This window comes from Toxotes jaculatrix, chromosome 7, assembly GCF_017976425.1.
Source record: "Toxotes jaculatrix isolate fToxJac2 chromosome 7, fToxJac2.pri, whole genome shotgun sequence".
NCBI classification, from domain to species: domain Eukaryota; kingdom Metazoa; phylum Chordata; class Actinopteri; family Toxotidae; genus Toxotes; species Toxotes jaculatrix.
The window spans coordinates 24,512,604-24,535,931 of record NC_054400.1 but is presented as its reverse complement, the minus strand read 5'-3'; the positions used below and the strand labels follow the sequence as shown (position 1 = coordinate 24,535,931).

The 23,328-nt window shown below is 33.3% G+C and overlaps 1 protein-coding gene across 1 annotated transcript in view; it reads left to right on the top strand.

Moving 5' to 3' along the window:
- Window positions 1-22,183, top strand: part of LOC121184948 (citron Rho-interacting kinase) — an 84,848-nt gene extending 62,665 nt beyond the window's left edge. Inside the window, exon 41 of the mRNA XM_041042879.1 lies at window positions 22,095-22,183. Within this exon, the coding sequence (XP_040898813.1) occupies window positions 22,095-22,118 (24 nt within the window). The 3' untranslated portion in view covers window positions 22,119-22,183. The remainder of the gene's footprint in view (window positions 1-22,094) is intronic.
- The last annotated feature ends 1,145 nt before the right edge of the window (window positions 22,184-23,328 follow it).

Genomic DNA, 23,328 nt, shown 5'->3' with positions numbered 1-23,328 from the left:
CCTCCAAATGTCATAAAAAACGTCATAGTATAGTAAGGCGTCAAAATAGGCCAAAAAAAGTCAAAAATTTTTTTGACCTCAAAATGTCATAAAAAACGTCATAGTATAGTAAGGCGTCAAAATCGGCTCCAAAAAGTCAAAATTTTTTTTGACCTCAAAATGTCATAAAAAACGTCATAGTATAGTAAGGCGTCAAAATCGGCCAAAAAAAGTCATACTTTAGTATGACCTCAAAATGTCATAAAAAACGTCATAGTATAGTAAGGCGTCAAAATCGGCCAAAAAAAGTCATTTTTTAAAACGGCCTCCAAATGTCATAAAAAACGTCATAGTATAGTAAGGCGTCAAAATTGGCCAAAAAAAAGTCAAAAAATTTTTTGATCTCAAAATCTCATAAAAAACGTCATAGTATAGTAAGGCGTCAAAATCGGCTACAAAAAGTCAAAAAAATTTTTGACCTCAAAATGTCATAAAAAACGTCATAGTATAGTAAGGCGTCAAAATCGGCCAAAAAAAGTCATTTTTTAAAACGGCCTCCAAATGTCATAAAAAGCGTCATAGTATAGTAAGGCGTCAAAATCGGCCAAAAAAAGTCAACATTTTTTTTGGCCTCCAAATGTCATAAAAAACGTCATAGTATAGTAAGGCGTCAAAATCGGCCAAAAAAAGTCAAAATTTTTTTTGACTTCAAAATGTCATAAAAAACGTCATAGTATAGTAAGGCGTCAAAATCGGCCAAAAAACGTCATTTTTTAAAACGGCCTCCAAATGTCATAAAAAACATCATAGTATAGTAAGGCGTTAAAATCGGCCAAAAAAAGTCAACATTTTTTTTTACCTCAAAATGTCATAAAAAACGTCATAGTATAGTAAGGCGTCAAAATCGGCCAAAAAAAGTCAAACATTTTTTTGACCTCAAAATGTCATAAAAAACATCATAGTATAGTAAGGCGTTAAAATCGGCCAAAAAAAGTCAAAATTTTTTTTAACCTCAAAATGTCATAAAAAGCGTCATAGTATAGTAAGGCTTCAAAATCGGCCAAAAAAAGTCAAAATTTTTTTTTACCTCAAAATGTCATTAAAAACGTCATAGTATAGTAAGGTGTCAAAATCGGCCAAAAAAAGTCAACATTTTTTTTGGCCTCCAAATGTCATAAAAAACGTCATAGTATAGTAAGGCGTCAAAATCGGCCAAAAAAAGTCAAAAAATTTTTTTGACCTCAAAGTGTCATAAAAAACGTCATAGTATAGTAAGGCGTTAAAATCGGCCAAAAAAAGTCAAAATTTTTTTTGACCTCAAAATGTCATAAAAAGTGTCATAGCATAGTAAGGCTTCAAAATCGGCCAAAAAAAGTCAAAATTTTTTTTGACCTCAAACTGTCATAAAAAACGTCATAGTATAGTAAGGCGTCAAAATCTGCCACAAAAAGTCAAAAAAATTTTTGACCTCAAAATGTCATATAAAACGTCATAGTATAGTAAGGCGTCAAAATCGGCCAAAAAAAGTCAAAAATTTTTTTTGACCTCAAAGTGTCATAAAAATGGTCATAGTATAGTAAGGCGTCAAAATCGGCCAAAAAAAGTATTACTTTAGTATGACCTCAAAATGTCATAAAAATGGTCATAGTATAGTAAGGCGTCAAAATCGGCCAAAAAAAGTCATCTTTTTTTTGGCCTCAAAATGTCATAAAAATGGTCATAGTATAGTAAGGTGTCAAAATCGGCCAAAAAAAGTCAAAATTTTTTTTGACCTCAAAATGTCATAAAAAACGTCATAGTATAGTAAGGCGTCAAAATCGGCCAAAAAAAGTCAAAAAATTTTTTGACCTTAAAATGTCATAAAAAATGTCATAGTATAGTAAGGCGTCAAAATCGGCCACAAAAAGTCAAAATTTTTTTTGACCTCAAAATATCATAAAAATGGTCATAGTATAGTAAGGCGTCAAAATCGGCCAAAAAAAGTCATCTTTTTTTTTGGCCTCAAAATGTCATAAAAATGGTCATAGTATAGTAAGGCGTCAAAATCGGCCCAAAAAAGTCTTCTTTTTTTTTGGCCTCAAAATGTCATAAAAATGGTCATAGTATAGTAAGGCGTCAAAATCGGCCAAAAAAAGTCAACATTTTTTTGGACCTCAAAATGTCATAAAAAACGTCATAGTATAGTAAGGCGTCAAAATCGGCCAAAAAAAGTCATTTTTTAAAACGGCCTCCAAATGTCATAAAAAACGTCATAGTATAGTAAGGCGTCAAAATCGGCTACAAAAAGTCAAAAATTTTTTTGACCTCAAAATGTCATAAAAAACGTCATAGTATAGTAAGGCGTCAAAATCGGCCAAAAAAAGTCATTGTTTAGTATGACCTCAAAATGTGCCAAAAAACGTCATAGTATAGTAAGGCGTCAAAATCGGCCAAAAAAAGTCAAAAAAATTTTTTGACCTCAAAGTGTCATAAAAAACGTCATAGTATAGTAAGGCGTTAAAATCGGCCAAAAAAAGTCAAAATTTTTTTTGACCTCAAAATGTCATAAAAAGTGTCATAGCATAGTAAGGCTTCAAAATCGGCCAAAAAAAGTCAAAATTTTTTTTGACCTCAAAATGTCATAAAAAACGTCATAGTATAGTAAGGCGTCAAAATCTGCCACAAAAAGTCAAAAAAATTTTTGACCTCAAAATGTCATGAAAAACGTCATAGTATAGTAAGGCGTCAAAATCGGCCAAAAAAAGTCATTGTTTAGTATGACCTCAAAATGTGCCAAAAAATGTCATAGTATAGTAAGGCGTCAAAATCGGCCAAAAAAAGTCAAAAATTTTTTTGACCTCAAAATGTCATAAAAAACGTCAGTATAGTAAGGCATCAAAATCGGCCAAAAAAAGTCAAAAATTTTTTTGACCTCAAAATGTCATAAAAAACGTCATAGTATAGTAAGGCGTCAAAATCGGCCAAAAAAAGTCAAAAATTTTTTTTGACCTCAAAGTGTCATAAAAATGGTCATAGTATAGTAAGGCGTCAAAATCGGCCAAAAAAAGTATTACTTTAGTAAGACCTCAAAATGTCATAAAAATGGTCATAGTATAGTAAGGCGTCAAAATCGGCCAAAAAAAGTCATCTTTTTTTTGGCCTCAAAATGTCATAAAAATGGTCATAGTATAGTAAGGTGTCAAAATCGGCCAAAAAAAGTCAAAAATTTTTTTGACCTCAAAATGTCATAAAAAACGTCATAGTATAGTAAGGCGTCAAAATCGGCCAAAAAAAGTCAAAATTTTTTTTGACCTCAAAATGTCATAAAAAACGTCATAGTATAGTAAGGCGTCAAAATCGGCCAAAAAAAGTCAAAAAATTTTTTGACCTTAAAATGTCATAAAAAATGTCATAGTATAGTAAGGCGTCAAAATCGGCCACAAAAAGTCAAAAATTTTTTTGACCTCAAAATGTCATAAAAATGGTCATAGTATAGTAAGGCGTCAAAATCGGCCAAAAAAAGTCATCTTTTTTTTGGCCTCAAAATGTCATAAAAATGGTCATAGTATAGTAAGGCGTCAAAATCGGCCAAAAAAAGTCAAAAAATTTTTTGACCTCAAAATGTCATAAAAAACGTCATAGTATAGTAAGGCGTCAAAATCGGCCAAAAAAAGTCAAAAATTTTTTTGACCTTAAAATGTCATAAAAAACGTCATAGTATAGTAAGGCGTCAAAATCGGCCAAAAAAAGTCAAAAATTTTTTTGACCTTAAAATGTCATAAAAAATGTCATAGTATAGTAAGGCGTCAAAATCGGCCACAAAAAGTCAAAATTTTTTTGACCTCAAAATGTCATAAAAAACGTCATAGTATAGTAAGGCGTCAAAATCGGCCAAAAAAAGTCATTGTTTAGTATGACCTCAAAATGTGCCAAAAAACGTCATAGTATAGTAAGGCGTCAAAATCGGCCAAAAAAAGTCAAAAAAATTTTTTGACCTCAAAGTGTCATAAAAAACGTCATAGTATAGTAAGGCGTTAAAATCGGCCAAAAAAAGTCAAAATTTTTTTTGACCTCAAAATGTCATAAAAAGTGTCATAGCATAGTAAGGCTTCAAAATCGGCCAAAAAAAGTCAAAATTTTTTTTGACCTCAAAATGTCATAAAAAACGTCATAGTATAGTAAGGCGTCAAAATCTGCCACAAAAAGTCAAAAAATTTTTTTGACCTCAAAGTGTCATAAAAATGGTCATAGTATAGTAAGGCGTCAAAATCGGCCAAAAAAAGTATTACTTTAGTAAGACCTCAAAATGTCATAAAAATGGTCATAGTATAGTAAGGCGTCAAAATCGGCCAAAAAAAGTCAAAATTTTTTTTGACCTCAAAATGTCATAAAAAACGTCATAGTATAGTAAGGCGTCAAAATCGGCCAAAAAAAGTCAAAAAATTTTTTGACCTTAAAATGTCATAAAAAATGTCATAGTATAGTAAGGCGTCAAAATCGGCCAAAAAAAGTCAAAAAATTTTTTGACCTTAAAATGTCATAAAAAATGTCATAGTATAGTAAGGCGTCAAAATCGGCCACAAAAAGTCAAAAATTTTTTTGACCTCAAAATGTCATAAAAATGGTCATAGTATAGTAAGGCGTCAAAATCGGCCAAAAAAAGTCATCTTTTTTTTGGCCTCAAAATGTCATAAAAATGGTCATAGTATAGTAAGGTGTCAAAATCGGCCAAAAAAAGTCAAAAATTTTTTTGACCTCAAAATGTCATAAAAAACGTCATAGTATAGTAAGGCGTCAAAATCGGCCAAAAAAAGTCAAAATTTTTTTTGACCTCAAAATGTCATAAAAAACGTCATAGTATAGTAAGGCGTCAAAATCGGCCAAAAAAAGTCAAAAAATTTTTTGACCTTAAAATGTCATAAAAAATGTCATAGTATAGTAAGGCGTCAAAATCGGCCACAAAAAGTCAAAAATTTTTTTGACCTCAAAATGTCATAAAAATGGTCATAGTATAGTAAGGCGTCAAAATCGGCCAAAAAAAGTCATCTTTTTTTTGGCCTCAAAATGTCATAAAAATGGTCATAGTATAGTAAGGCGTCAAAATCGGCCAAAAAAAGTCAAAAAATTTTTTGACCTCAAAATGTCATAAAAAACGTCATAGTATAGTAAGGCGTCAAAATCGGCCAAAAAAAGTCAAAAATTTTTTTGACCTTAAAATGTCATAAAAAACGTCATAGTATAGTAAGGCGTCAAAATCGGCCAAAAAAAGTCAAAAATTTTTTTGACCTTAAAATGTCATAAAAAATGTCATAGTATAGTAAGGCGTCAAAATCGGCCACAAAAAGTCAAAATTTTTTTGACCTCAAAATGTCATAAAAAACGTCATAGTATAGTAAGGCGTCAAAATCGGCCAAAAAAAGTCATTGTTTAGTATGACCTCAAAATGTGCCAAAAAACGTCATAGTATAGTAAGGCGTCAAAATCGGCCAAAAAAAGTCAAAAAAATTTTTTGACCTCAAAGTGTCATAAAAAACGTCATAGTATAGTAAGGCGTTAAAATCGGCCAAAAAAAGTCAAAATTTTTTTTGACCTCAAAATGTCATAAAAAGTGTCATAGCATAGTAAGGCTTCAAAATCGGCCAAAAAAAGTCAAAATTTTTTTTGACCTCAAAATGTCATAAAAAACGTCATAGTATAGTAAGGCGTCAAAATCTGCCACAAAAAGTCAAAAAATTTTTTTGACCTCAAAGTGTCATAAAAATGGTCATAGTATAGTAAGGCGTCAAAATCGGCCAAAAAAAGTATTACTTTAGTAAGACCTCAAAATGTCATAAAAATGGTCATAGTATAGTAAGGCGTCAAAATCGGCCAAAAAAAGTCAAAATTTTTTTTGACCTCAAAATGTCATAAAAAACGTCATAGTATAGTAAGGCGTCAAAATCGGCCAAAAAAAGTCAAAAAATTTTTTGACCTTAAAATGTCATAAAAAATGTCATAGTATAGTAAGGCGTCAAAATCGGCCAAAAAAAGTCAAAAAATTTTTTGACCTTAAAATGTCATAAAAAATGTCATAGTATAGTAAGGCGTCAAAATCGGCCACAAAAAGTCAAAAATTTTTTTGACCTCAAAATGTCATAAAAATGGTCATAGTATAGTAAGGCGTCAAAATCGGCCAAAAAAAGTCATCTTTTTTTTGGCCTCAAAATGTCATAAAAATGGTCATAGTATAGTAAGGCGTCAAAATCGGCCAAAAAAAGTCAAAAAATTTTTTGACCTCAAAATGTCATAAAAAACGTCATAGTATAGTAAGGCGTCAAAATCGGCCAAAAAAAGTCAAAAATTTTTTTGACCTTAAAATGTCATAAAAAACGTCATAGTATAGTAAGGCGTCAAAATCGGCCAAAAAAAGTCAAAAATTTTTTTGACCTTAAAATGTCATAAAAAATGTCATAGTATAGTAAGGCGTCAAAATCGGCCAAAAAAAGTCAAAAAAATTTTTTGACCTCAAAGTGTCATAAAAAACGTCATAGTATAGTAAGGCGTTAAAATCGGCCAAAAAAAGTCAAAATTTTTTTTGACCTCAAAATGTCATAAAAAGTGTCATAGCATAGTAAGGCTTCAAAATCGGCCAAAAAAAGTCAAAATTTTTTTTGACCTCAAAATGTCATAAAAAACGTCATAGTATAGTAAGGCGTCAAAATCTGCCACAAAAAGTCAAAAATTTTTTTTGACCTCAAAGTGTCATAAAAATGGTCATAGTATAGTAAGGCGTCAAAATCGGCCAAAAAAAGTATTACTTTAGTAAGACCTCAAAATGTCATAAAAATGGTCATAGTATAGTAAGGCGTCAAAATCGGCCAAAAAAAGTCAAAATTTTTTTTGACCTCAAAATGTCATAAAAAACGTCATAGTATAGTAAGGCGTCAAAATCGGCCAAAAAAAGTCAAAAAATTTTTTGACCTTAAAATGTCATAAAAAATGTCATAGTATAGTAAGGCGTCAAAATCGGCCACAAAAAGTCAAAAAATTTTTTGACCTCAAAATGTCATAAAAATGGTCATAGTATAGTAAGGCGTCAAAATCGGCCAAAAAAAGTCATCTTTTTTTTGGCCTCAAAATGTCATAAAAATGGTCATAGTATAGTAAGGCGTCAAAATCGGCCAAAAAAAGTCAAAATTTTTTTTGACCTCAAAATGTCATAAAAAACGTCATAGTATAGTAAGGCGTCAAAATCGGCCAAAAAAAGTCAAAAATTTTTTTGACCTTAAAATGTCATAAAAAACGTCATAGTATAGTAAGGCGTCAAAATCGGCCAAAAAAAGTCAAAAATTTTTTTGACCTTAAAATGTCATAAAAAATGTCATAGTATAGTAAGGCGTCAAAATCGGCCACAAAAAGTCAAAATTTTTTTTGACCTCAAAATGTCATGAAAAACGTCATAGTATAGTAAGGCGTCAAAATCGGCCAAAAAAAGTCAACATTTTTTTTTTACCTCAAAATGTCATAAAAAGCGTCATAGTATAGTAAGGCGTCAAAATCGGCCAAAAAAAGTCATACTTTAGTATGACCTCAAAATATGCCAAAAAATGTCATAGTATAGTAAGACTTCAAAATAGGCCAAAAAAAGTCATACTAAATTATGACCTCAAAATATCATAGAAAACGTCATAGTATAGTAAGGCTTCAAAATACGCCAAAAAAAGTCATACTTTAAAGGATTCAAAGGCTTTTTATTGTCAATTTCATCATGTCAGACATACATGGGAATCGAAATGTTTCTCTCTCTCTGCACTGTGCATTTTACAATAATAAATTAAACAATCGAAACAAAACCAGCTAAATAAACTTTTTGTACAATATAAATATATAGTGTGTAAAGAAATATATATATATATATATATATGAAAAATTGCAAATTGGTTTACAGAGTAACAATAGCAGCAGTAGTACTCTGTGAATGGTTGTAAAAATTAGTTATTAGAGTCCGGGGGGGTCAGCAGAGTTGGGGGTCCAGAGGCGGGGGTCAGGGGGGGAGGTAGTGTACAGAGTTCAGCATCCTGACAGCCTGGTGGATGAAGCTGTTGGACAGCCTTGTGGAGCGGGCCTAGAGGCAACGGAACGGTCTCCCTGAAGGCAGGAGGCTGAAGTGGGGGTGTGAGGGGTGTGAGTTGTCCTCCGCAATGCTGATGGCACTGCGGGTGAGCCATGTGTTATAAATGTCTGTGAGGGGCAACAGAGGTACACCGATGATCTTCCTGGCTGCATTCACTATGCATTGCAGTGTCTTTCGGCAGGAGGCAGTGCAACCTCTGTACCACACAGTGATGCAGCCAGTGATGATGCTCTCAATGGTGCCCCGGTAGAAAGAGCACATGATGGGAGGTGGGACATGGGCTCTTCTCAGTTTACGGAAGAAGTAGAGGCGTTTTTGAGCTTTCTTGGCCAGCTGTGTTGTGTTTGTTGACCAGGAGAAGTCCTCAGAGATGTACACCCCCAGGAACTTGGTGCTGTTCACCCTCTCCACTGCAGCGCCGTCGATGGTCAGTGGGGGATGCTGTGAAGGCCTTCTCCTGAAGTCGATGACCATCTCTTTGGTCTTCCGCACTTCCCTCTTTGGTCTTCTTTTAGTATGACCTCGAAATATAATAAAAAACATCATAATAAAGTAAGGCTTCAAAATATGCCAAAAAAAGTCATAGTATAGTAAGGCGTCAAAATCGGCCAAAAAAAGTCATACTTTAGTATGACCTCAAAATGTCATAAAAATGGTCATAGTATAGTAAGGCGTCAAAATCGGCCAAAAAAAGTCATACTTTAGTATGACCTCAAAATCGGCCAAAAAACGTCATAGTATAGTAAGGCGTCAAAATCGGCCAAAAAAAGTCATACTTTAGTATGACCTCAAAATGTCATAAAAATGGTCATAGTATAGTAAGGCGTCAAAATCGGCCAAAAAAAGTCATACTTTAGTATGACCTCAAAATCGGCCAAAAAACGTCAAAGTATAGTAAGGCGTCAAAATCGGCCAAAAAAAGTCATACTTTAGTATGACCTCAAAATGTGCCAAAAAACGTCATAGTATAGTAAGGCATCAAAATTGGCCAAAAAAAGTCATCTTTTTTTTTGACCTCAAAATGTCATAAAAATGGTCATAGTATAGTAAGGCGTCAAAATTGGCCAAAAAAAGTCATCTTTTTTTTTTGCCTCAAAATGTCATAAAAATGGTCATAGTATAGTAAGGCGTCAAAGTCGGCCAAAAAAAGTCATCTTTTTTTTTGGCCTCAAAATGTCATAAAAATGGTCATAGTATAGTAAGGCGTCAAAATTGGCCAAAAAAAGTCATCTTTTTTTTTGGCCTCAAAATGTCATAAAAATGGTCATAGTATAGTAAGGCGTCAAAATCGGCCAAAAAAAGTCATACTTTAGTATGACCTCAAAATGTCATAAAAAACGTCATGGTATACGAAGGCGTCAAAATCGGCCAAAAAAAGTCATACATTAGTATGACCTCAAAATGTAAAAAAAAAAAGTCATACTTTAGTATGACCTCAAAATGTCATAAAAAACATCATGGTAAACTAAGGCGTCAAAATCGGCCAAAAAAAGTCATCTTTTTTTTTGGCCTCAAAATGTCATAAAAATGGTCATAGTATAGTAAGGCGTCAAAATCGGCCAAAAAAAGTCATACTTTAGTATGACCTCAAAATGTGCCAAAAAAAGTCATACTTTAGTATGATCTCAAAATGTCATAAAAATGGTCATAGTATAGTAAGGCGTCAAAATCGGCCAAAAAAAGTCATACTTTAGTATGACCTCAAAATGTCATAAAAATGGTCATAGTATAGTAAGGCGTCAAAATCAGCCAAAAAAAGTCATCTTTTTTTTTGGCCTCAAAATGTCATAAAAATGGTCATAGTATAGTAAGGCGTCAAAATCGGCCAAAAAAAGTCATACTTTAGTATGACCTCAAAATGTCATAAAAAACGTCATGATAAACTAAGGCGTCAAAATTGGCCAAAAAAAGTCATCTTTTTTTTTTTTACCTCAAAATGTCATAAAAATGGTCATAGTATAGTAAGGCGTCAAAATCGGCCAAAAAAAGTCATACTTTAGTATGACCTCAAAATGTGCCAAAAAAAGTCATACTTTAGTATGATCTCAAAATGTCATAAAAATGGTCATAGTATAGTAAGGCGTCAAAATCGGCCAAATAAAGTCATACTTTAGTATGACCTCAAAATGTGCCAAAAAACGTCATAGTATAGTAAGGCGTCAAAATTGGCCAAAAAAAGTCATCTTTTTTTTTGGCCTCAAAATGTCATAAAAATGGTCATAGTATAGTAAGTCGTCAAAATTGGCCAAAAAAAGTCATCTTTTTTTTTGTCCTCAAAATGTCATAAAAATGGTCATAGTATAGTAAGGCGTCAAAATCGGCCAAAAAAAGTCATACTTTAGTATGACCTCAAAATGTCATAAAAAACGTCATGGTATACTAAGGCGTCAAAATTGGCCAAAAAAAGTCATCTTTTTTTTTGGCCTCAAAATGTCATAAAAATGGTCATAGTATAGTAAGGCGTCAAAATCGGCCAAAAAAAGTCATACTTTAGTATCACCTCAAAATGTCACAAAAATGGTCATAGTATAGTAAAGCGTCAAAATCGGCCAAAAAAAGTCATACTTTAGTATGACCTCAAAATGTCATAAAAATGGTCATAGTATAGTAAGGCGTCAAAATCGGCCAAAAAAAGTCATACTTTAGTATGACCTCAAAATGTCATAAAAAACGTCATGGTATAATAAGGCGTCAAAATCGGCCAAAAAAAGTCATCTTTTTTTTTGGCCTCAAAATGTCATAAAAATGGTCATAGTATAGTAAGGCGTCAAAATCGGCCAAAAAAAGTCATCTTTTTTTTTGGCCTCAAAATGTCATAAAAATGGTCATAGTATAGTAAGGCGTCAAAATTGGCCAAAAAAAGTCATACTTTAGTATGACCTCAAAATGTGCCAAAAAAAGTCATACTTTAGTATGATCTCAAAATGTCATAAAAATGGTCATAGTATAGTAAGGCGTCAAAATCGGCCAAAAAAAGTCATACTTTAGTATGACCTCAAAATGTGCCAAAAAACGTCATAGTCTAGTAAGGCGTCAAAATCGGCCAAAAAAAGTCATACTTTAGTATGACCTCAAAATGTCATAAAAAACGTCATGGTAAACTAAGGCGTCAAAATTGGCCAAAAAAAGTCATCTTTTTTTTTGGCCTCAAAATGTCATAAAAATGGTCATAGTATAGTAAGGCTTCAAAATCGGCCAAAAAAAGTCATATTTTAGTATGACCTCAAAATGTCATAAAAAACGTCATGGTAAACTAAGGCGTCAAAATTGGCCAAAAAAAGTCATCTTTTTTTTTGGCCTCAAAATGTCATAAAAATGGTCATAGTATAGTAAGGCTTCAAAATCGGCCAAAAAAAGTCATACTTTAGTATGATCTCAAAATGTCATAAAAATGGTCATAGTATAGTAAGACGTCAAAATCGGCCAAAAAAAGTCATATTTTAGTATGACCTCAAAATGTCATAAAAAACGTCATGGTATAGTAAGGCGTCAAAATCGGCCAAAAAAAGTCATCTTTTTTTTTGGCCTCAAAATGTCATAAAAATGGTCATAGTATAGTAAGGCGTCAAAATCGGCCAAAAAAAGTCATCTTTTTTTTTGGCCTCAAAATGTCATAAAAATGGTCATAGTATAGTAAGGCGTCAAAATCGGCCAAAAAAAGTCATACTTTAGTATGATCTCAAAATGTCATAAAAATGGTCATAGTATAGTAAGACGTCAAAATCGGCCAAAAAAAGTCATATTTTAGTATGACCTCAAAATGTCATAAAAAAACGTCATGGTATAGTAAGGCGTCAAAATCGGCCAAAAAAAGTCATCTTTTTTTTTGGCCTCAAAATGTCATAAAAATGGTCATAGTATAGTAAGGCGTCAAAATCGGCCAAAAAAAGTCATCTTTTTTTTTTGGCCTCAAAATGTCATAAAAATGGTCATAGTATAGTAAGGCGTCAAAATCGGCCAAAAAAAGTCATCTTTTTTTTTGGCCTCAAAATGTCATAAAAATGGTCATAGTATAGTAAGGCGTCAAAATCGGCCAAAAAAAGTCATACTTTAGTATGACCTCAAAATGTGCCAAAAAAAGTCATACTTTAGTATGATCTCAAAATGTCATAAAAATGGCCATAGTATAGTAAGGCGTCAAAATTGGCCAAAAAAAGTCATACTTTAGTATGACCTCAAAATGTGCCAAAAAACGTCATAGTCTAGTAAGGCGTCAAAATCGGCCAAAAAAAGTAATACTTTAGTATGACCTCAAAATGTCATAAAAAACGTCATGGTAAACTAAGGCGTCAAAATTGGCCAAAAAAAGTCATCTTTTTTTTTGGCCTCAAAATGTCATAAAAATGGTCATAGTATAGTAAGGCTTCAAAATCGGCCAAAAAAAGTCATACTTTAGTATGATCTCAAAATGTCATAAAAATGGTCATAGTATAGTAAGACGTCAAAATCGGCCAAAAAAAGTCATATTTTAGTATGACCTCAAAATGTCATAAAAAACGTCATGGTATAGTAAGGCGTCAAAATCGGCCAAAAAAAGTCATCTTTTTTTTTGGCCTCAAAATGTCATAAAAATGGTCATGGTATAGTAAGGCGTCAAAATCGGCCAAAAAAAGTCATCTTTTTTTTTGGCCTCAAAATGTCATAAAAATGGTCATAGTATAGTAAGGCGTCAAAATCGGCCAAAAAAAGTCATCTTTTTTTTTGTCCTCAAAATGTCATAAAAATGGTCATAGTATAGTAAGGCGTCAAAATCGGCCAAAAAAAGTCATACTTTAGTATGACCTCAAAATGTGCCAAAAAAAGTCATACTTTAGTATGATCTCAAAATGTCATAAAAATGGTCATAGTATAGTAAGGCGTCAAAATCGGCCAAAAAAAGTCATACTTTAGTATGACCTCAAAATGTGCCAAAAAACGTCATAGTCTAGTAAGGCGTCAAAATCGGCCAAAAAAAGTCATACTTTAGTATGACCTCAAAATGTCATAAAAAACGTCATGGTAAACTAAGGCGTCAAAATTGGCCAAAAAAAGTCATCTTTTTTTTTGGCCTCAAAATGTCATAAAAATGGTCATAGTATAGTAAGGCGTCAAAATCGGCCAAAAAAAGTCATCTTTTTTGTGGCCTCAAAATGTCATAAAAATGGTCATAGTATAGTAAGGATTCAAAATCGGCCAAAAAAAGTCATACTTTAGTATGATCTCAAAATGTCATAAAAATGGTCATAGTATAGTAAGACATCAAAATCGGCCAAAAAAAGTCATATTTTAGTATGACCTCAAAATGTCATAAAAAACGTCATGGTATAGTAAGGCGTCAAAATCGGCCAAAAAAAGTCATCTTTTTTTTTGACCTCAAAATGTCATAAAAATGGTCATAGTATAGTAAGGCGTCAAAATAGGCCAAAAAAAGTCATCTTTTTTTTTGGCCTCAAAATGTCATAAAAATGGTCATAGTATAGTAAGGCGTCAAAATCGGCCAAAAGAAGTCATACTTTAGTATGACCTCAAAATGTGCCAAAAAAAGTCATACTTTAGTATGATCTCAAAATGTCATAAAAATGGTCATAGTATAGTAAGGCGTCAAAATCGGCCAAAAAAAGTCATACTTTAGTATGACCTCAAAATGTGCCAAAAAACGTCATAGTATAGTAAGGCGTCAAAATTGGCCAAAAAAAGTAATACTTTAGTATGACCTCAAAATGTCATAAAAAACGTCATGTTAAACTAAGGCGTCAAAATTGGCCAAAAAAAGTCATCTTTTTTTTTGGCCTCAAAATGTCATAAAAATGGTCATAGTATAGTAAGGCGTCAAAATCGGCCAAAAAAAGTCATCTTTTTTTTTGGCCTCAAAATGTCATAAAAATGGTCATAGTATAGTAAGGCGTCAAAATCGGCCAAAAAAAGTCATGCTTTAGTATGACCTCAAAATGTGCCAAAAAAAGTCATACTTTAGTATGATCTCAAAATGTCATAAAAATGGTCATAGTATAGTAAGGCGTCAAAATCGGCCAAAAAAAGTCATACTTTAGTATGACCTCAAAATGTGCCAAAAAACGTCATAGTCTAGTAAGGCGTCAAAATCGGCCAAAAAAAGTCATACTTTAGTATGACCTCAAAATGTCATAAAAAACGTCATAGTATAGTAAGGCGTCAAAATCGGCCAAAAAAAGTCATCTTTTTTTTTTACCTCAAAATGTCATAAAAATGGTCATAGTATAGTAAGGCGTCAAAATAGGCCAAAAAAAGTCATCTTTTTTTTTGGCCTCAAAATGTCATAAAAATGGTCATAGTATAGTAAGGCGTCAAAATCGGCCAAAAAAAGTCATCTTTTTTTTTGGCCTCAAAATGTCATAAAAGTGGTCATAGTATAGTAAGGCGTCAAAATTGGCCAAAAAAAGTCATACTTTAGTATGACCTCAAAATGTGCCAAAAAAAGTCATACTTTAGTATGATCTCAAAATGTCATAAAAATGGTCATAGTATAGTAAGGCGTCAAAATCGGCCAAAAAAAGTCATACTTTAGTATGACCTCAAAATGTCATAAAAAACGTCATGGTAAACTAAGGCGTCAAAATTGGCCAAAAAAAGTCATCTTTTTTTTTGGCCTCAAAATGTCATAAAAATGGTCATAGTATAGTAAGACGTCAAAATCGGCCAAAAAAAGTCATATTTTAGTATGACCTCAAAATGTCATAAAAAACGTCATGGTATAGTAAGGCGTCAAAATCGGCCAAAAAAAGTCATCTTTTTTTTTGGCCTCAAAATGTCATAAAAATGGTCATAGTATAGTAAGGCGTCAAAATTGGCCAAAAAAAGTCATCTTTTTTTTTGGCCTCAAAATGTCATAAAAATGGTCATAGTATAGTAAGGCGTCAAAATTGGCCAAAAAAAGTCATCTTTTTTTTTGGCCTCAAAATGTCATAAAAATGGTCATAGTATAGTAAGGCGTCAAAATCGGCCAAAAAAAGTCATACTTTTAGTATGACCTCAAAATGTGCCAAAAAATGTCATAGTATAGTAAGGCGTCAAAATCGGCCAAAAAAAGTCATACTTTAGTATGACCTCAAAATGTCATAAAAAACGTCATGGTATACTAAGGCGTCAAAATTGGCCAAAAAAAGTCATCTTTTTTTTTGGCCTCAAAATGTCATAAAAATGGTCATAGTATAGTAAGGCGTCAAAATCGGCCAACAAAAGTCATACTTTAGTATGACCTCAAAATGTCATAAAAAACGTCATGGTATACGAAGGCGTCAAAATCGGCCAAAAAAAGTCATACTTTAGTATGACCTCAAAATGTCATAAAAATGGTCATAGTATAGTAAGGCGTCAAAATCGGCCAAAAAAAGTCATACTTTAGTATGACCTCAAAATGTCATAAAAAAACGTCATGGTATACGAAGGCGTCAAAATCGGCCAAATAAAGTCATACTTTAGTATGACCTCAAAATGTCATAAAAAACGTCATGGTATACTAAGGCGTCAAAATTGGCCAAAAAAAGTCATCCTTTTTTTTGTCCTCAAAATGTCATAAAAATGGTCATAGTATAGTAAGGCGTCAAAATCGGCCAAAAAAAGTCATCTTTTTTTTTTGGCCTCAAAATGTCATAAAAATGATCATAGTATAGTAAGGTGTCAAAATCGGCCAAAAAAAGTCATACTTTTAGTATGACCTCAAAATGTGCCAAAAAACATCATAGTATAGTAAGGCGTCAAAATTGGCCAAAAAAAGTCATCTTTTTTTTTGGCCTCAAAATGTCATAAAAATGGTCATAGTATAGTAAGACGTCAAAATCGGCCAAAAAAAGTCATATTTTAGTATGACCTCAAAATGTCATAAAAAACGTCATGGTATAGTAAGGCGTCAAAATCGGCCAAAAAAAGTCATCTTTTTTTTTGGCCTCAAAATGTCATAAAAATGGTCATAGTATAGTAAGGCGTCAAAATCGGCCAAAAAATGTCATCTTTTTTTTTGGCCTCAAAATGTCATAAAAATGGTGATAGTATAGTAAGGCGTCAAAATCGGCCAACAAAAGTCATACTTTAGTATGACCTCAAAATGTCATAAAAAACGTCATGGTATACGAAGGCGTCAAAATCGGCCAAAAAAAGTCATACTTTAGTATGACCTCAAAATGTCATAAAAATGGTCATAGTATAGTAAGGCGTCAAAATCGGCCAAAAAAAGTCATACTTTAGTATGACCTCAAAATGTCATAAAAAACGTCATGGTATACGAAGGCGTCAAAATCGGCCAAAAAAAGTCATCTTTTTTTTTGGCCTCAAAATGTCATAAAAATGGTCATAGTATAGTAAGGCGTCAAAATCGGCCAAAAAAAGTCATACTTTAGTATGACCTCAAAATGTGCCAAAAAACGTCATAGTATAGTAAGGCGTCAAAATCGGCCAAAAAAAGTCATCTTTTTTTTTTACCTCAAAATGTCATAAAAATGGTCATAGTATTGTAAGGCATCAAAATCGGCCAAAAAAAGTCATACTTTAGTATCACCTCAAAATGTCATAAAAATGGTCATAGTATAGTAAGATGTCAAAATCGGCCAAAAAAAGTCATACTTTAGTATCACCTCAAAATGTCATAAAAATGGTCATAGTATAGTAAGGCGTCAAAATCGGCCAAAAAAAGTCATACTTTAGTATGACCTCAAAATGTCATAAAAATGGTCATAGTACAGTAAGGCAGCAAAATCGGTCAAAAAAAGTCATACTTTAGTATGACCTCAAACTGCCATAAAAATGGTCATAGTATAGTAAGGTGTCAAAATTGGCCAAAAAAATTCATCTTTTTTTTTGGCCTCAAAATGTCATAAAAATGGTCATAGTATAGTAAGGCGTCAAAATCGTCCAAAAAAAATCATACTTTAGTATGACCTCAAAATGTCATAAAAATGGTCATAGTATAGTAAGGCGTCAAAATCGGCCAAAAAAAGTCATCTTTTTTTTTTTACCTCAAAATGTCACAAAAACGCCATGGTATACGAAGGCGTCAAAATCGGCCAAAAAAAGTCATACTTTAGTATGACCTCAAAATGTCATAAAAAACGTCATGGTATACTAAGGCGTCAAAATTGGCCAAAAAAAGTCATCTTTTTTTTTGGCCTCAAAATGTCATAAAAATGGTCATAGTGTAGTAAGCCGTCAAAATCGGCCAACAAAAGTCATACTTTAGTATGACCTCAAAATGTCATAAAAAACGTCATGGTATACGAAGGCATCAAAATCGGCCAAAAAAAATCATACTTTAGTATGACCTCAAAATGTGCCAAAAAACGTCATAGTATAGTAAGGCGTCAAAATCGGCCAAAAAAAGTCATACTTTAGTATGACCTCAAAATGTCATAAAAATGGTCATAGTATAGTAAGGCGTCAAAATCGGCCAAAAAAAGTCATCTTTTTTTTGGCCTCAAAATGTCATAAAAATGGTCATAGTATAGTAAGGCGTCAAAATCGGCCAAAAAAAGTCATACTTTAGTATGACCTCAAAATGTCATAAAAAAACGTCATGGTATACGAAGGCGTCAAAATCGGCCAAATAAAGTCATACTTTAGTATGACCTCAAAATGTCATAAAAAACGTCATGGTATAGTAAGGCGTCAAAATCGGCCAAAAAAAGTCATTTTTTTTTTGGCCTCAAAATGTCATAAAAATGGTCATAGTATAGTAAGGCGTCAAAATCGGCCAAAAAAAGTCATCTTTTTTTTTGGCCTCAAAATGTCATAAAAATGGTCATAGTATAGTAAGGCGTCAAAATCGGCCAAAAAATGTCATCTTTTTTTTTGGCCTCAAAATGTCATAAAAATGGTGATAGTATAGTAAGGCGTCAAAATCGGCCAACAAAAGTCATACTTTAGTATGACCTCAAAATGTCATAAAAAACGTCATGGTATACGAAGGCGTCAAAATCGGCCAAAAAAAGTCATACTTTAGTATCACCTCAAAATGTCATAAAAATGGTCATAGTATAGTAAGGCGTCAAAATCGGCCAAAAAAAGTCATACTTTAGTATGACCTCAAAATGTCATAAAAAACGTCATGGTATACGAAGGCGTCAAAATCGGCCAAAAAAAGTCATCTTTTTTTTTGACCTCAAAATGTCATAAAAATGGTCATAGTATTGTAAGGCATCAAAATCGGCCAAAAAAAGTCATACTTTAGTATCACCTCAAAATGTCATAAAAATGGTCATAGTATAGTAAGATGTCAAAATCGGCCAAAAAAAGTCATACTTTAGTATCACCTCAAAATGTCATAAAAATGGTCATAGTATAGTAAGGCGTCAAAATCGGCCAAAAAAAGTCATACTTTAGTATGACCTCAAAATGTCATAAAAATGGTCATAGTACAGTAAGGCAGCAAAATCGGTCAAAAAAAGTCATACTTTAGTATGACCTCAAACTGCCATAAAAATGGTCATAGTATAGTAAGGTGTCAAAATTGGCCAAAAAAATTCATCTTTTTTTTTGGCCTCAAAATGTCATAAAAATGGTCATAGTATAGTAAGGCGTCAAAATCGTCCAAAAAAAATCATACTTTAGTATGACCTCAAAATGTCATAAAAATGGTCATAGTATAGTAAGGCGTCAAAATCGGCCAAAAAAAGTCATCTTTTTTTTTTTACCTCAAAATGTCATAAAAATGGTCATAGTATAGTAAGGCGTCAAAATCGGCCAAAAAAAGTCATACTTTAGTATGACCTCAAAATGTCACAAAAACGCCATGGTATACGAAGGCGTCAAAATCGGCCAAAAAAAGTCATACTTTAGTATGACCTCAAAATGTCATAAAAAACGTCATGGTATACTAAGGCGTCAAAATTGGCCAAAAAAAGTCATCTTTTTTTTTGGCCTCAAAATGTCATAAAAATGGTCATAGTGTAGTAAGCCGTCAAAATCGGCCAACAAAAGTCATACTTTAGTATGACCTCAAAATGTCATAAAAAACGTCATGGTATACGAAGGCGTCAAAATCGGCCAAAAAAAATCATACTTTAGTATGACCTCAAAATGTGCCAAAAAACGTCATAGTATAGTAAGGCGTCAAAATCGGCCAAAAAAAGTCATCCTTTAGTATGACCTCAAAATGTCATAAAAATGGTTATAGTATAGTAAGGCGTCAAAATCGGCCAAAAAAAGTCATCTTTTTTTTGGCCTCAAAATGTCATAAAAATGGTCATAGTATAGTAAGGCGTCAAAATCGGCCAAAAAAAGTCATACTTTAGTATGACCTCAAAATGTCATAAAAAACGTTATGGTATACTAAGGCGTCAAAATCGGCCAAAAAAAGTCATCTTTTTTTTTGGCCTCAAAATGTCATAAAAATGGTCATAGTACAGTAAGGCCTCAAAATGTGCCAAAAAATGTCATAGTATAGTAAGGCTTCAAAATCGGCCAAAAAAAGTCGTACTTTAGTATGACCTCAAAATGTCATAAAAATCGTCATAGTATAGTAAGGCGTCAAAATCGGCCAAAAAAAGTCATCTTTTTTTTGGCCTCAAAATGTCATAAAAATGGTCATAGTATAGTAAGACGTCAAAATCGGCCAAAAAATGTCATCTTTTTTTTTGGCCTCAAAATGTCATAAAAATGGTCATAGTATAGTAAGGCGTCAAAATCGGCCAAAAAAAGTCATCTTTTTTTTGGCCTCAAACTGCCATAAAAATGGTCATAGTATAGTAAGGTGTCAAAATTGGCCAAAAAAATTCATCTTTTTTTTTGGCCTCAAAATGTCATAAAAATGGTCATAGTATAGTAAGGCGTCAAAATCGGCCAAAAAAAGTCATACTTTAGTATGACCTCAAAATGTCACAAAAACGCCATGGTATACGAAGGCGTCAAAATCGGCCAAAAAAAGTCATCCTTTAGTATGACCTCAAAATGTCATAAAAAAACGTCATGGTATACTAAGGCGTCAAAATTGGCCAAAAAAAGTCATCTTTTTTTTTGGCCTCAAAATGTCATAAAAATGGTCATAGTGTAGTAAGCCGTCAAAATCGGCCAACAAAATTCATACTTTAGTATGACCTCAAAATGTCATAAAAAACGTCATGGTATACGAAGGCGTCAAAATCGGCCAAAAAAAATCATACTTTAGTATGACCTCAAAATGTGCCAAAAAACGTCATAGTATAGTAAGGCGTCAAAATCGGCCAAAAAAAGTCATACTTTAGTATGACCTCAAAATGTCATAAAAATGGTCATAGTATAGTAAGGCGTCAAAATCGGCCAAAAAAAGTCATCTTTTTTTTGGCCTCAAAATGTCATAAAAATGGTCATAGTATAGTAAGGCGTCAAAATCGGCCAAAAAAAGTCATACTTTAGTATGACCTCAAAATGTCATAAAAATGGTCATAGTATAGTAAGGCGTCAAAATCGGCCAAAAAAAGTCATACTTTAGTATGACCTCAAAATGTCATAAAAAACGTCATGGTAAACTAAGGCGTCAAAATCGGCCAAAAAAAGTCATCTTTTTTTTTGGCCTCAAAATGTCATAAAAATGGTCATAGTACAGTAAGGCCTCAAAATGTGCCAAAAAATGTCATAGTATAGTAAGGCTTCAAAATCGGCCAAAAAAAGTCGTACTTTAGTATGACCTCAAAATGTCATAAAAATCGTCATAGTATAGTAAGATGTCAAAATCGGCCAAAAAAAGTCATACTTTAGTATGACCTCAAAATGTGCCAAAAAACGTCATAGTAGTAAGGCGTCAAAATCGGCCAAAAAAAGTTATACTGTAGTATGACCTCAAAATTTCATAAAAAACGTCATAGTATGGTAAGGCGTCAAAATCGGCCAAAAAAATTCATACTTTAGTCTGATCTCAAAATGTCATAAAAAACGTTATAGTATAGTAAGGCGTCAAAATCGGCCAAAAAAAGTCATACTTTAGTATGACCTCAAAATGTGCCACAAAACATCATAGTATAGTAAGATGTCAAAATCGGCCAAAAAAAGTCATACTTTAGTATGACCTCAAAATGTCATAAAAATGGTCATAGTACAGTAAGGCGGCAAAATCGGCCAAAAAAAGTCATACTTTAGTATGACCTCAAAATGCCATAAAAATGGTCATAGTATAGTAAGGCGTCAAATTTGGCCAAAAAAAGTCTTTTTTTTTTTGGCCTCAAAATGTCATACAAATGGTCATAGTATAGTAAGGCGTCAAAATCGGCCAAAAAAAGTCATACTTTAGTATGACCTCAAAATGTCATAAAAATGGTCATAGGACAGTAAGGAGTCAAAATCGGCCAAAAAAAGTCATACTTTAGTATGACCTCAAAATGTCATAAAAATGGTCATAGTACAGTAAGGTGGCAAAATCGGCCAAAAAAAGTCATACTTTAGTATCACCTCAAAATGTCATAAAAATGGTCATAGTACAGTAAGGCGTCAAAATCGGCCAAAAAAAGTCATATTTTAGTATGACCTAAAAATGTGCCAAAAAACGTCATAGTATAGTAAGGCTTCAAAATCGGCCAAAAAAAGTCGTACTTTAGTATGACCTCAAAATGTGCCAAAAAACATCATAGTATAGTAAGGTGTCAAAATCGGCCAAAAAAAGTCGTACTTTAGTATGACCTCAAAATGTCATAAAAATCGTCATAGTATAGTAAGACGTCAAAATTGGCCAAAAAAAGTCATACTTTAGTATAACCTCAAAATGTGCCAAAAAACGTCATAGTATTTTAAGGCGTCAAAATCGGCCAAAAAAAGTCATACTTTAGTATGACCTCAAAATGTCATAAAAAACGTCATAGTATATTAAGGCGTCAAAATCGGCCAAAAAAAGTCATACTTTAGTATGACCTCAAAATGTGCCAAAAACGTCATAGTATAGTAAGGTGTCAAAATAGGCCAAAAAAAGTCATACTTTAAGAGACTCGCACACCTGCTGAACAAACGGGTGCTTCTGTATTTTTAGTGACATGTAAATCGACGTCATAATCACCTGTAGACATGGTAAATTCAGAGGATGAGCATTCCTGTCTTCTGTGCTCTTGTCTTGCAGGTGTGGGACCAGTCATCAGTGTGAACCCAGCTCCGCACTGCTCCTGACTTTAGCTGTGAAGAAAAACCATGGGAAAGCCTCAATCCACGTGCAAGCACACACACACACACACACACACACCGCTCAGGCTGACTGTCAGCCTCATTACCTGTACATAGTGCAGTCTCTGTTCCTCGTTCAGCAACACATAAACCTGCACTGGGAGACGTCTCCTGCGACAATCCTCTGTTTTCTGACCCGTGCTTTCATGGGAGAAATCCCACAGTAGATCTGGCGGCAGAGAGCCTACACTGATCTACAGAGAATCTACTTTATAATATATACTCAAAGTTGTAAATATTGCTGTCTGAGTTTTTATAGATAAAGGGAATAGTCGGCTGGTAAAGCCATGTCTATTTTTTTTAAAAATGAGTTTCTAAAGATGTTGCAGGGAGATTAATGATGTCGTTGGTTAAGAAATATTTTATCAAGATTTCAGCTGAATCTTAGAAAAAACCTCATGTGATATACATGAGGTTTTTTCTCTGTTCGGAGAATCAAACTGACATTTAATTGCTCACATAAATCATGAAGAGAAACTCTGAGGAAGCAACACTTTGCACATGAGATTGGATTTGAACAGGAGTTTAAAAACTCGTTCTTGTTACATGACCAGTCTTCTTTCTTTGGATCAAATGTATGGTCCTCTTGACTTAATAGCCTTTGATATATAATTGCATATGATTGCTTTATTGACAGTCGTTGTCCAGCCATACTTTGTAAACCAATTATTAAGCAATGTTCTGCTCCAAGTGTTCCTTGTGTTGTTTTTAGCAAACCTAAGATGAAGACACACGCAGCTATGCCTCTGATGCCGGACGTCGTGCGGTCAGGCCGGCTAACGCCGCCTCAGCTTGCTCTTACTCCGCCGCTGCTACCGCTGTTGATTATGGTACAGATGTCCCGTTTCTGTGCAGTGATATGAAGTCTAGTAATCGTCAGGGGTCGTCACTTTCTAGTAACGTTTCTTTAGAGCCAGTAAGACCACCTCCATTCGTCACATCGGTGAGCATGACTAACTTAGAGCAGCACTTGTCGCTTTTCGATCTTGATTCTTTCTCTTGGTTGTTCTTTTGTCATGTATTCACTTGAATTTGCATTCAGTAAGTAGACATTGATGTTCGACGGTGTTGACAGTATGATTTTTAGAGATGTATACCAGTACATGCATTAAACATGATTGAAATGTTTGACT